A 13,819-nucleotide genomic window follows, 5' to 3' on the forward strand; every position below is an offset into this window, starting at 1 on the left:
CAACCAAGGGTTGGTGCTTGCACTCTGCTCCCGACTGCCAGTGTTCCCTGGCAGTCTGAGGGTGGCACATTTGCACAGCCTTTGGTCCCTGGCAGTTTTGGAGGTTTGGGGAGTGATGGGGTGGGGGGTTGTCATCATTCGGCATCTTCCTGATATTATTGTGCAAGGGAAGGGGCCTCTAATGTCTGAAGAGTCTTTCTTACCCTGCTTTTCTCCCTCCCCGCTTCATTTTGGCTCCCAGTGCATCAACATGCAACATATCCACGTTATTAATGTAGGGAGTGATGTTTATTTTAACACCAAAGGAATAACAGGTACAGGTTGTCTCTTTGAACTGCGGAAAGCCTGAGCTCAATCTCTACATTAGAAGCAGAAGGAAATAAGCGGTAAAGGAGGGTACATAACACCTTTATATTTCACACATGTATAGACCATTATATGACCACACACTGGAATTTCCAGCATCCAATCATATTTTGTAAGTTCCATCATGTGCTGATAATGCTGAGAACAGAAAATCAGTAGCAGAATAGAAGTTACGTATCTAATCCATGTGCTTTAAAGAATCTTCAAATAGACGGTTATGAGGATGTGTCAGAGATATTCTGACCCCAAACAGATGCATTTCAGCCATACGTTCATACCTTCGGTTGAGGTAGGCAACTCCCATATGCCCAGTCTGCATGGCCAATGGTCAGGAATTCTGGTCCAAAACATCTGGAGGGCAGCAGGTTGCCTACACCTCCCTTAAATAAACTATCACAATTTTATCTCATGGTGAGATTTGTGTAGAATGGGTGGGGGGACATTTGAGGCTCTGGGGGCCAACGTCCCCACCCAGAACCTCCTGGGGGGCCACATCCCTGCCACTGCTATGCCACCAAAATTTGGCAGCCCCACAGCAACATAAGTTATGTTTTGCTGATGAATTTCAGTGGAGGAGGAGTGGCTGAAATTCAGTGGCAAAGCACCGCCTTTTTTGTCGCCACAGCAAATTCAGTGGAGGTGGGGGGGGGGGCTGCACAAAGGCTTGGGGGGGCACGTGCAACCCACGGGCTGGGTGTTGCCTGCCTCTAGTGTAGAACCTGGTTCAGTGAAAATTCCAAGATGCACTTGGGTCCTAAGGTGTCTCTCAAAGGGTAGCCTCTTGACTGCTCTCAACATTGCAGCCAAAGACTTTGTCCCAGTTTGCATGTAATGGCAAATTGTGGGTTAATTAATTAACCCACAATTAATTAGTTAAGCCACGATTTGCCATGCACAAGTGAGAGCGAGTGACCGCACTGCCTTCGGTGGCTTCTGCTTTCTGTAAACCACCTACGAACAGCCTGTTTGGAGGCTGTGAACATTATGTGCGAACCTGGAGCACTGGGTTGTGTAGGTGTGAAACCCAGCAGTGGACCTATGGTTTGTTTAGTCCCTAAACAATGCAGCACTCTGGGTTCATATGTCATGCTCACAACCTACAAACAGGCTGATTATAGTTTTTTTTACACAAAGTGGAAGTGAGGAACGTGCCAGAGGCAGTGCACTCTCTCACTGCTGCTTATGAATGGCAAATAATGGGTTAATTAATGTGCAAATTGGCCCTTTATGTTGGACTCTTCCAGCACCAAATATCAAGCAGCATGTACTACAGGTTGGTTTTACACGTTGCTCTACAACCTTGTAAATTCAGCTTTACAGCAGTTGTTGTTGTTCAGTCGTTAAGTCGTGTCCGACTCTTCGTGACCCCATGGACCATAGCACGCCAGGCCTTCCTGTCCTCCGCTCTCTCCCGGAGTGTGCTCAAGTTCATATTCATTGCATCGGTGATGCTATCTAGCCATCTCATCCTCTGCCGTCCCCTTCTCCTTTTGCCTTCAATTTACAACAGTACTTAACTATTATTAATTACATTTTATTAATGCATTTAAAGTGATACCAAGTTCACTAGTGTGTATTTATGCACCAAACAAATGTCATATTTTGTTGACTTATCAAAGGGAGCTATGTCTGAACAAAAACTAAATGTTAGTTACCCTAAAATTGATTTTCGAATGCTCCTGTATTTTGGTGGTGGTGGATAAATAATTCATAACACCAGTGCGATTTTGATGACAACCTAATGTGGTTTTTTGGGACAAAATATTACTAGAAGAATCTCCAGCTGTTTTATGTTAACTGTGGGGACTGCCTACTTCCCATTCCAGCAGCTGTTATTACATGGTTCTCAGAAGGAAGTAGAAGAACTGAAGAACAATGGTAGGAGATGGAGTGAGTTCCACAGTGATCAGCCCCCTCCCAGTCCTGTTATTCTGTGATGCTTGGTTGGAACTGAAGGCAGAAATGCCACCTCTCTGTGTCTCTACAGATGGCTATTTCTCCATTTACCTATGGATGGTGCTATCTGAGGATGTAGCTACATTGTATGATGATCATGATGATGATCATGATTAATAATTTGGATTGCTTGTTTTTCTGGACTTTGGGAGCCTTGCTGACAGAATTTGACCTGTATTCAAGAATTTTCATATTTTTTTGGTTAAACAAACTTGCCTTTAAAAAACAAGGGCAGCCATGCAAAGATGGCAGAGCTGTTTTTAATACAACCCTTCTTGTTGAGCTTGGCTTATTAAACCAAGCATATGTCATTGTTTTTTCCCAGGAACCCTCCTGGAAGCCATTGGAGAAGGATGTCCTGAGTCTTTGAGAGTACTGGTCAAGCCCAAATGCAACTGGATCAATGCATTGTTGTTGTTTAAAATAGAGCACTCATTTAAACTTGATTTTACACTGCTGCTGCCAGATTCCATACTAAGTCTAAGCCCATTTTCTTTCCTTTTTTGTAGTTAATGAAGGAATTCCCTCTTCTTAGCATGTTCAATATCCATGAAAATTTGCTGGAAGCTCTGCTGGAGTTACAAGCGTATGCAGATGTTCAGGCAGTTTTAGCAAAATATGATGGTAAGTACAAGTATCACTTTACATATCCTGTGTAAAAAGGATATCCTGTGTGTGCAAAAGGGAGAAGAGAGAGCAGCTTCCTCTAATTTCAAGGAGGCAAATTCTAGTCTCTTTCAAATGTCTCTTTCTGTAGCTTTTTACATGCAGGGTTTCTTAAGCATAATCAGTTTAAATGAGAAGTATATAATCTTCCTCTTTTTTCGCCATTGGCAGTGGTGCTCACACTGTAAGATGGGCGGGCCCCTTGGGGGTGGGAACACTTACAGGGAACATGATATTCTGGAGGGAGGAAAGAGAGGATCCTGCACCAGCCAAAGCCAGAGGCACTTTGCTTTAGTGGTTTAGCATTGTCGCCACCAAAACTGCCAACCATGGAAGCAGCAGAGGCAAGGAACGTAAGGTTGCTTCTGAACATAGTAGCTCCTCCTCCTCTTCCTGCCTCTTTCTCTGGCTGCCTTGTTTTCAGAGGGCATCTGAGATGCCCCAATTGTCCCCCATTGTCTCAATTTTAGGGTCTTAATTTTTATTGTAAACTGCCCTGAAAACTTTGGCTATTGGGTGGTATATAAATACTGAGTTGATTGCAGATTTCGGTGTGTGCAACTGGGGTGGCAGAAGCAGATTTTCCTGCCCCTCCTCCCCACAACAATCCTTCCAGCCCCTCAAAAATGCTACACACTGTGTTGGAGACCCTGATGAACAGGGCAGGCTGTGGTTCAGGGGAGATGAGGGATCTCCAAAAATCAGGCAGAGGTATCTTCCAAGAGCAGAACTCTGCTCACCAAAGGTGCCTCCACCTGATTTTATGGGAACCCCGTTCCCCCCACCTACCCCATTCAGTAGGTTCCCCCAATCCTTGTGCATTTTTTGCAGGCTAGAGGGGCTGTCTTGGGGAGGAGCCGGTGGAGAAGCCTGCTTCTGCCACCTCAGTTGTACTCGCCTATATCTGCATGCGATCCATTTTATAAATAAATAAATAAATAAGGGTGCAATCCTATGGGGATAGGCGGCTACCTGCCTATCCAGTGCAGGGCAGGAGCAGCGTGGAGGAGATCTTCCCCTCCATGCTTTAGCCGTCCTGCATTTGCGGCTCTAGACAGCCTATTTTGGCTGTCTAGCCACGGGAAGTCGGAGTGGGCGGGGGGGATGGAGGCCGGATGATGCATAGGAAGTGTCAGAAAGGCACTTCTGTCCACCCTGGCCTGAGGAATGCCCCATTGCATGGGCTCCGAGGTCGGTTCCTGGGAACTGGCCTATCCTATGGCCGTCTAGCCGCTGACTAGTGGCCATAGGATTGCGCTCTAAGTATGCTATTAGATTAGTGCCTCAGTGCACCAACCCCTACACCAGCCTTCCCCAACATGGTGCTCTCCAGATGTTGAACTAGAGCTATGCTGGCTTGGGGATTCTGGGAGTTGTAGTCCAACATATCTGGAAAGCTTCAGGCTGAGGAAGGCTGCCTCACACTGTGTGTTTTCCTTCTAAAGAGAGAGCTGCCGGAGACTTGGAGGGGGCCCAGAATGCAGTATAAATGTAGGAAGAAGCGAGAGTTTGAGAAACTGTAGTAAGCAGTATGGGGTCATCAGGTCAGTCTTCGCCTCTAAGCATGCTGATTTAGTAGGTCTTCTGCATCAAATCTCTTCTTCCATGCAGTTTTCTGAGATATCCTTTGGTTTTCTACCCAGGATCTGATGTAAAACACTTCTCTGGCAAGATCTTCATACATACCTATATAATCTCTGACTATTATCTTGCAGGATTCCCTGCCCCCCCCCCCCCCACCATACCATCAGATACTTGCTCATCATCCAAAATTCGCTTTGGGACATGTCTTCTAAGAAGTCTAGCTGCATCTCGGGCCCCATCACCCCCAAACACTTATTTCTCATTAGAACAGAAGGCTCTCAGTTGCCATTATTCTTAAAGACTCCACTTTTACTGTTGAAACCCCAAGCAAAATGTACTTCTGGCCTTCTGGGTGGAAAAGAGAAACAAGATGCACAAAATCTGAGCACAAAATCAGGGACCAGGTCAAAAGGGAAAAAGCATCAGTGACACCCACTGATCTCTGAAACCATAATGATGTTTCTTGGCAACAGTATATGTCTTGCCACTGCGATATTTTTTCCATTAGCCATGGCTTTAGACATCCTCCCTGTTGCCAGGTGCATAATAGAAACAATCTATAATGGCACACCATTTGCTTAAAAAGAGACCATTTGCTTGGTGGTTCTTAGCCAAATGAAAACAGTGGAGTGGAAACAACAGAAATATTAAGTTAGCTCAGGGGGTCATATATTTCAATAAAGCTCATGCTTCTTGATGTTGATGAGCTTGAAAATGAGCTAAGCACTTTACATATTGTGGCCACCAGTCATTTGCACCCATGTGACAGCATCAAACTTTTATTAGCTGTGCTTAATTATTACTGCCCAAGGGCCTTAATAGAAGAGCTCCCAGATTCTAACCCTCCATCTCTGGTTAAAGGAACTTGAGCAACCAGGTTGCAAAAGACCTTTGGCTAAGACCACGGTAAGCCACATCAGTGAACTACTTGAATTTCTGGCTATCAGGCAGCTCTTTATAATAATGGGCTAGTACCTCCTGTCCCAGTCCTAGGCAATGATGTCACCACAGTAGGAATAGTGGCGCTACAGGAGTGTCCTGTGTTTGGCATTTGGGCCAAGTCTACTTTGCTACTTTGCCTGTCGGCTCTAACCCCATTATGACTTTCTGCTATAGGCAAGATGCTTGGAATTGTCTAAGCACTTCGATAATTGTCTAATTATCTGAGCACCAGTGCAGATGGTGCTCCAATAATGTAAATGCTGTTGAATTCTGGGTTAAAGATGCATTGATGTTGTTGCTCCAGTTAAGACTTGCTGAAAGGCCTCTTGTTCAGAAGTATGCTGTCCATAGGATTCATTGTAAATGAAAACATCCCTGACCCTCAGGCCGTACTGTAAAACTGGATTGTATTCCATTAAAGCAGTTATTTTTAATGGTACTGAGAGCAAGTTATTTATTAATCTCAGTGAGAGCATATTCTGGCTGTGTTGCTAATTGACTTCTGACCTCAAGTGTGCCATGAAAATTGAGATCTTAGGGAGGATTGTTGCTTTTCAAAGGATCACAGCGTTCATGTAACAGTGGTCTTTAGATAAGTATTGGTTAAACCTATTGCTTTTATGCTTCAGTAAAACAGAGGGAAAGAGACTCTCTAGCTGAGTCTTCTGAAGTCGGAAGCGAACAAAGGCCCAACTTCTACTGTAAAGCAGGATCGTCCACTCACCAGCTCCCCTATTTCCCTTCAAATTACACAGCCCAGACCTAGGTTTGTTATAAGCAGAGAGCAGGTATACTACAGAAGGACCACGGTACAACAGGTAGCAAATATCCTGTACCAGGGTGTTAAATCAAATCCAGCCTGCCTGGGGTCCCAATCCAGCCCTGGCCCCACCCCCTTTTTCCTGAATGCTGACAGTTTGGTGGTTTCCTGGCTTTTGCATGTGTTTTTCCTGATTCCTAAAGGTTGAAATGCCTCTCCTAAGGCCAAGAAGAGCTTCACGCTAAAAGTAGTTTTTCTATTTTGTCCCTGCCCACCACTGGAATGTAGCCCCCGAGAGCTTCTCCTAAATTGAATTTGGCCCTCGAACTGAAGGAGGCTCAATAGCCCTTCACTATACCATCAAATCGTGTACTGCCTAAGAAGGTGCGGGGGACACAGTATTGAGATCATTAGCTAGAGTTAAATCAGATAACAAGAACATAAGAGTCCTGATGGATCAGATTGAAGGCCTAACTGGTCCAGCATTAGCCTAACTGGTCAGTTAAGCCCCCCCCCCCCCACGCTCTGGCTCGCATTGAGATGATTCTTAGAGCAAGCCAGAGGGCGGACAGGTCCTCCGGAGCAGCTGTCCATCCTCTGTATCACTCTGAATCATCTCAGAATGAAACAGAGGCTGGGCAGCTGCTCTGGAGACTCCCGCCAACTGTTATCTTGGTGTAGCATTTGCTGCAGCAGGCGAGCAGGGCTGGCAGGACTCTTCAGAGCACCCTGTCGTGCTGTCACCTTGCTCCAGCAATGCGCAGCGGGGAACCCTCCTGGCGGGAGGAACGGACAGTTCACCATTCCTCCCACTTCACTGCCTGAGGCAAGAGATTCACCCTATGTCATGAGAAGGCTGGCTTGTGGACTGCAAAGCTCTGTGCTGATTAGGGATGCCTGCTCCTAGTGGCTGAAGGTGTTATTGCAGACTTCAACCACAGAGTCACATTTAAATTAGTTAATGCATTGACAAAACAATTCCTAGGTTTGCCTTACTATGCATGCCAAATTTCAGGTGTCTAGGTTTCATGGTCTTGGCACTGTGGCACTGATGGACAGACAAAAAGACCACATTCTCTTTTATTATTTATATCTGATTGTGTGGTTATTAGGTTTTTACTGTAGTTTTCAGGATTTTAATGGTGATTATCCATCATTCCACTTGGTTAAGCTGCCCTGAGTCTGAGAAGGGCAGGATATAAATTGGTTAAAGAAATAAGTATGCAAGTGCCAAGAGCACTGGGATTGGCTCCAGCTGCCTGGTCTGTATACATGTGCTAGCAAGCATATATTTACCACACCATAATGTGTGAAATGGATCTTGCTAATTCTGCTCTGTCCAATTCTAAATCTTCTAAGTATTTATTGTCTGAACTTGACGAAGCACATTCTATTTTGGTAAACCTGCGGAAAGGTCAGTCATTTGATTTCTGCCTGGCTACTTTTCTCTTTCTGGGGATATCCATACTTACACTGCAGATACAAATGCTCCAATCCTCTCCTATTAAACTCCAAGAAACCTTAAGAATAATTGTTCCAGGAGGAGAGCTAGGAATCTCTAATGGAGATTTCACAGCACTTTCATCAAGCTACCATTCCCAGGGCCATTACAGTTCAACTGGGTTAATACCAATATAGGTTTGTAGTCTAGATAGGTCCTCTTTCTCCATGACTGTGTATTTGAGCTGGGCCTTAGAAACATGAAAGGAATTTGAGACACGCAACACAATTGCTGAGGGCCAAGCTGGCCGCGATAGGGGCAGCCACATGTGTTTATTCAAGTGTCTGCCCCAGTCACATATAACATGGGTGCCAAGGGTGTGTGTGTTGTTTTAACATGAAAAGAGATGCATGGGTGAAAGGAAACAGAACCCTTATCTGTTTTACCTATGCATGTTCTGTTGCTTCAGACATTTCACAGAATCATAGAATAGTAGGGTTGGAAGGGCCCTGTAAGACTATCGAGTCCAACCCCCTGCTCAGTGCAGGAATCCAAGTCAGAGCATCCCTGACAGGTGGTTGTCCAGCCTCATCTTGAATGCCTCCAGCGTGGGAAAGCCCACTACCTCCCTAGGTAATTGGTTTCATTGTCATATTGCTCTAACAGTCAGGAAGTTTTTCCTGATGTTCAGCCAGAATTTGGCTTCCTGTAACTTGAGCCCATTATTCCGTATCCTGCATTCTGGGATGACCGAGACTAGATCCTGGCCTTCCTCCCTGTGACAACCTTTCAGCCTGGCTCACTTCCAGCACTGGAGGCATCCCTGGGGTGATAGACCACAGGAAAGTAAAGATTCTGCTTTCTGTGAACCCTGTTTGAGATTAAAAGTAGGCAGCAGCAGCACTTTATACAGGCACGTGGCAGACACATGAACAATAAACGTTTACTTTATGTATACATGCATTTCTTTGTAAAAGTATGAACTGCCCTTCATCCCAGTGGTGCAGTTAGGGCTGGACCTTGTGGGACCCAGGGGCCCCACAAATGACCACCCAGAGAGCAACAGGTGCAGAAGCAAACTCCATTTTGTTCCTGTAGTCTTTGTGGGGCTGTTATTTAAGTGAGTTTAAGGGAGCAATCCTATTGATTGCACCTTTGATGATTGTTAAGCCCCCAAACTCAGAGGCTTACGATCATCCAGTGCAAACTCAGAGGCTTATGACCATCCACCCAAACACCCCCTTTTCCCCTTCTCCAAGGTTTCTTTTCTGATTTTGGAGCACAACCAGCACGGTTCTTTCCGTGCCAGCTGCGAGGGAGCAGGGGAAGGGGTTTGGATATCCGACTCCCCCTTCCGAGGATGGAGTGCTGTCTCCGACCTCGGAGGGGGGACTCCGATGCTCAGATGCCATGGGATTGCTCCCTAAACTGCAAAACTGCACATGCTCAGAATGTGTGTTTGTTTCTTAAATCAGGGTTGGCAAATAGTTTTGTTGTTGTTCTAACATACCAGGGATGTAGCAGCAGGTTTAAAGCATGGAATGGCAGCTTTGAGGTGGGGGTGGGAAATGGATAAAAGAAATGCTTCCCAACTGAAATAATACACATGGTTATCTAAACGGGGGGAGGTATTACACCATTTAGACTAGGGTCTAAAATTGCCTAATGGCACCATAGCTTCATCCACAAGGGATTCCAGGGCGGTGTAGACAACATACAAATATAATATAGTAACAATGATAAAATTACAAGATAAGAGGCATAAAAATGATTCAGCCAGCAAACAAACAAATTGATTTAAAAAAAATTTGAATGTAAAATGCCTGGACAAACATATCCATCACATCTAGTTTGTCTCCGAGTAAGTTCAGATACAGGACCAAAGCTATAGTCCTGGATGCTTTTTCATTGCATAAAAATATGGCAGAATGACAAATCTCCATTTTCTAATACAGTGATGGAAAGACGGCAAACCTACTAACGAATGCCAGAATTTGATTTTGGCTAGTTTAAGGGCACTTCCTCACTACATCACCTCCCTCTGAGAGTGCAGTCTGCTAAGTGTTCATAGGCATTAGCAGTAGCAGCACAATCCTAGAAGTATCTACTTAGGAGTAAGTCCCATTGACTTCAGTGAGGCTTACTCCAGGAAAATGTGTATAGCAGGAGTGCTGAATGTCTTTCAGCCTGAGGGCCAAGTTCTATTTTGGAGAAGCTCTTGAGGGCTGTGTTCCAGTGGTGGGTGGGGCCAAAGGCAAAAGGGGCAGGGCTAAAATGCACAAAATACCAGCATATTGCAGCAGAAAGTTCTTACTTCCAGTAACTGAGCCTTAGGACAGGCATCTCAGCCTTTTAGATTTGTGGGGTGGGGTGCATGGAAAAATGGAGAAACAACCAAATTATTAGTGATTGGGGGGAAGAGGGTGGGGCCAAGGGAAGGGGGCATGGCAACCTGGGGAACCCTTGAGGGCCAGATTGAGACCCCAGGTGGGCTGGATTTGGTCCCTGCGCCAGAGTTTCTGCACCCTAACGGGTGTGACTTTTATCTTTCTTCTACACTTACCAGGCATTTCAACTTGGGGAAATACAGGACTGAATACAGTCCTTTCTGAATACAGTTCTAAGTAGGTTTCCCCATTACGCAGAATTAGCTTCAATTGATAATTTATTCATATATTCCTTTTTTACCCACCCTGTATGTCCACATAAGGGAACCATAACGCTCTTTATGTTTGCTTTCTTTCCCACAGATATAAGTTTACCAAAATCGGCAACAATATGTTACACAGCTGCCCTTCTCAAAGCCAGAGCTGTCTCCGACAAGTAAGTCCAGAAGAACCTCTGTCCGCTCTGTAAACATGGCTAACATCTAAACATTTCTCGTAGCTGAAGGACTGTTCACCCTAGTGGGAAAATGTTTGCCTTGCCATAAATCTGCAATATATTTATGTTTGTTTGACTTTGCGCAATGGAGAGCATCACAGTTGTAAACGGTGTGGATAACGACATTGCGTTGTGGTGGTGTGGTGTTGGTGGGGAACCAGCTGAGAGGTGGCGTTCTGTTAGCCACCTTCTTATTGTGCCCCCCAAAGTGAAAAATACTATCAATGTAATTCTGACATGTTATCCTTCCCAGCAGAATGATAATTTTGTGTGTGTAGGGTGGTGGTGGTGGGGAGCTGTTATTTATTTGAGGCAGAGACACCAAGCGTTTACTGTTTAAGAGTTCCTGGCAGGCAAGTGGTGCATTATTAGCTCTGTCTGTAAAACACAACTGTTTGCTTAGGAGCAGCTCTCCCACGTTGTCAGAGTTAATGAGAGAAGCAGGGATTCAGCAGTTTTGGGACTGCCCAGCATCTTATGGGAGGAGGGCTCCTAAAAGACAGGCTCTGCTCAGAGGTGGACGTGCACAAATCCCGAGCAGAAGGAGTCACGTCATGCACATGCTGCCTGGACTCAGAGAGCAGCTCAAAGGATGGGCAGCAAGCAGCGTGGGAAAGCCAGCTTTCCTTCCTGCTTTTTGCAGAGTTTGCTATAATAGTGTATGTGCACTTCAAGACCTGAGTAATTTTTTTTTCTTTCATTCTTTTTTGTCCTGTAGATCGCCAGTACCAACTGCAACATCTTTCCTCCCTACACAGCGACTCCAGCTTGGGAGGGCAGGGCTAGGTTTGTCACAGCTTTCCCTGTGGTGTCTGCCTGCCAAGTACAGCTATGGAGTTAGCCGTGGGGTGTGAGGTGAGAAAGAGATTGCATGGTCTGGGTATTTCCCCCCCCCCCTTCCATTCACTGGGGCAGATGATATTTGCCCACAGTATGGGCACACCACCAGGAACAGGTGCAGCGGGGAGTAGATCAGCCACTACTGCAGATGCACCAAGCTTTCATCTCAACCTGTCCCAGTGGCATAGGGTTGAGAACTCTGCTAAAGCCTTCCCAAAATGTAATTTAAAACAGCTCCTGAATAATTACTGGCATACTTCTTTTTCTTTTTTTTCTCTTCCTCCCTTGAGAGGTTTTGGTCCTGATTTTAAAAACAAGCACATCGCACAAATTTAGATTAGCAGACAGACAGAGAGAAATTTGACTGCTCGAACATTTGCAAACGTGCTTTCAACTTCTGCTGGGATTTTTCATCAATAGCCTCTGTGTAATTTGGTTGTTCAGAATTTCCTTTTGCTGTGGAGGTTTTGGAGAGAGCGAAGGAAACCGGCTCAGGCTGGTTTCATAGGCCCCTGCTACTTAGAATCCTCCTTTTGTGCTTCTTTCTTGTGGCTGAAGTTGACCTCCATGCTTTTGTTTTCTTTTGTTCTACATAGATTTTCTCCAGAGGCAGCTTCAAGACGAGGGCTGAGTACAGCAGAGATGAATGCAGTAGAAGCTATTCACAGAGCAGTCGAATTTAATCCACATGTTCCAAAAGTGAGTTTGTTATGAACTTTCTACCACTACTTGAAACAAGGACCAACATGAACTTGAGTGACAGGTTAACAAGTGATGATTGGGGTGTAATGTAGTGCTAATAAAATGTAGCACAATGAGGCAACTGGTTTTACTGCCAATAGGTTGGATCTAGATTTAGTTATACGTAAAAAAGACCTGTTGAAATATCAGTGGGACTTAAATTAGTCATGACTAACTGAAATCCCATTGATTTCAAGGGGTCCACTCTAAGTATGACTATATCTGGACCTAACCCAGGATGCACAAAATCAGAGTGGAGACTAGATCAGTTTTTTTTATTACAGTTCTATATTGCCCAGTAACAGAAGCTCTCTATCAGTTGGCCATCACTGATCTAACTTGCATTCTGCTGAAAGCAGGGTATCTGTATTGCATAGAATAAATTTACTAAGACACACCCAGTTTTATCAGCAAACTTATAGCAAGTATCACAAACCCAATACATTATGCCTTCCCCTCTGGAAAATATTTCTCTTCCATCTTCTGTCAGGGTTTCCTCATATTCCTTCTTCTCATTTGTTTTCCATGTGCCCTTGACTTCCTCCCATGCCTCAAATTACCACAAATCCATGACAGGAAGATGTGTTCAGCCTCAGGCTGCAATCCTATACACACTTACTAGTAAGTAAGCCTGGCTGAGTGCAGCTGGGCTTACCTCTGGCAAAACGTGCAGGAGATTGCACTGACAGCAAGTCACAGTTGAGTATGTGAACTGCCTTCGTGGACAAGTCTTGTGTCTGAAGTGAGGGGCAGTGATAAGAAAGTTCTATGGTATTTTCTCGGTGATGCCTGTTTCACACATGAAAATCATCACATGACACTGCAGTCTTTGTGTTGGGCATGCATGTGTAAACTCACCTTTAGTGTAGAGGTACCTCTGTCCAGGAATTTCCAGACCTGCCTGATACAGGTGTTGTGCTGTTCAAGTTATTATTCAAAGAAAGCTCTCTGTACAACCTCTATAGTACTTTCCTTTTTTTCATTCTGCCTTTCCACTCGGCCTTCTTCCCTTGCCCCTCTGCTGCAACAAGTGCAGTTGCCAAAGTCCACCTGTTCTTGCGCCTCAGGATTTTGCTGTCTCTTCTTTGATCTTGTATAGCACCTTTCCAGTGTTCCCTCCTCTCACTCTTTGAAGACCTTCTTTAGGAACTTTTCTTTGTCTTAAGCCATTTTCACAAGTGATGGATACATTTGTTTTTAGCATTGCTTTTAATTCGAATGTAAAACCCCATCTCAACTAGAATGTTGATTTGATTTTAACACCTCACTTCCTCCAACATTAGCAACAGTCACAATTTCAGACTGAAAGTAATTCTGAGCTTCACATGTGAAAGTATCCTTAAAGTTACATTCTTGGCACACCCCTCTTTTATGCCTATTTCTTCTTAGGAATTTCTTGTTAGGAATCTTAGAACAGGTCTACATGTGCAAATATATCACACGAGATAGCCCTGTTCTTCCTGAACTGTAGCACTTCATACTGCCAAAGGAGGATTGTACATTTGTATGCTGCCCTTGTCAACCTGGACAGAGAAAATGAGCATGCTGGGGAGTTATACGAGACCATTCTTTGACATGCTATTTTTCTGTGAAGATAGAGCTGCTGACATTGCGGGCCCACTGAAACATGGGACATCCCC

The 13,819-nt window shown here is 44.8% G+C and overlaps 1 protein-coding gene across 6 annotated transcripts in view; it reads left to right on the forward strand.

Annotated features, from left to right (window-relative positions):
* ST7 (suppression of tumorigenicity 7) overlaps positions 1 to 13,819 on the forward strand; it is a 165,665-nt gene that overhangs the window by 139,354 nt on the left and 12,492 nt on the right. For all 6 annotated transcript variants that reach the window (XM_084810820.1, XM_084810819.1, XM_084810815.1 and 3 more), the window contains 3 exons: positions 2,832 to 2,946; positions 10,466 to 10,538; positions 12,035 to 12,137. In XM_084810820.1, coding sequence (XP_084666946.1) covers positions 2,832 to 2,946; positions 10,466 to 10,538; positions 12,035 to 12,137 — 291 coding nt within the window. The remainder of the gene's footprint in view (positions 1 to 2,831; positions 2,947 to 10,465; positions 10,539 to 12,034; positions 12,138 to 13,819) is intronic.

The sequence above is a fragment of the Heloderma suspectum genome, chromosome 7 (genome assembly GCF_057233095.1).
Source record: "Heloderma suspectum isolate Gila_16-S chromosome 7, 16-S_ref, whole genome shotgun sequence".
NCBI lineage: Eukaryota > Metazoa > Chordata > Lepidosauria > Squamata > Helodermatidae > Heloderma > Heloderma suspectum.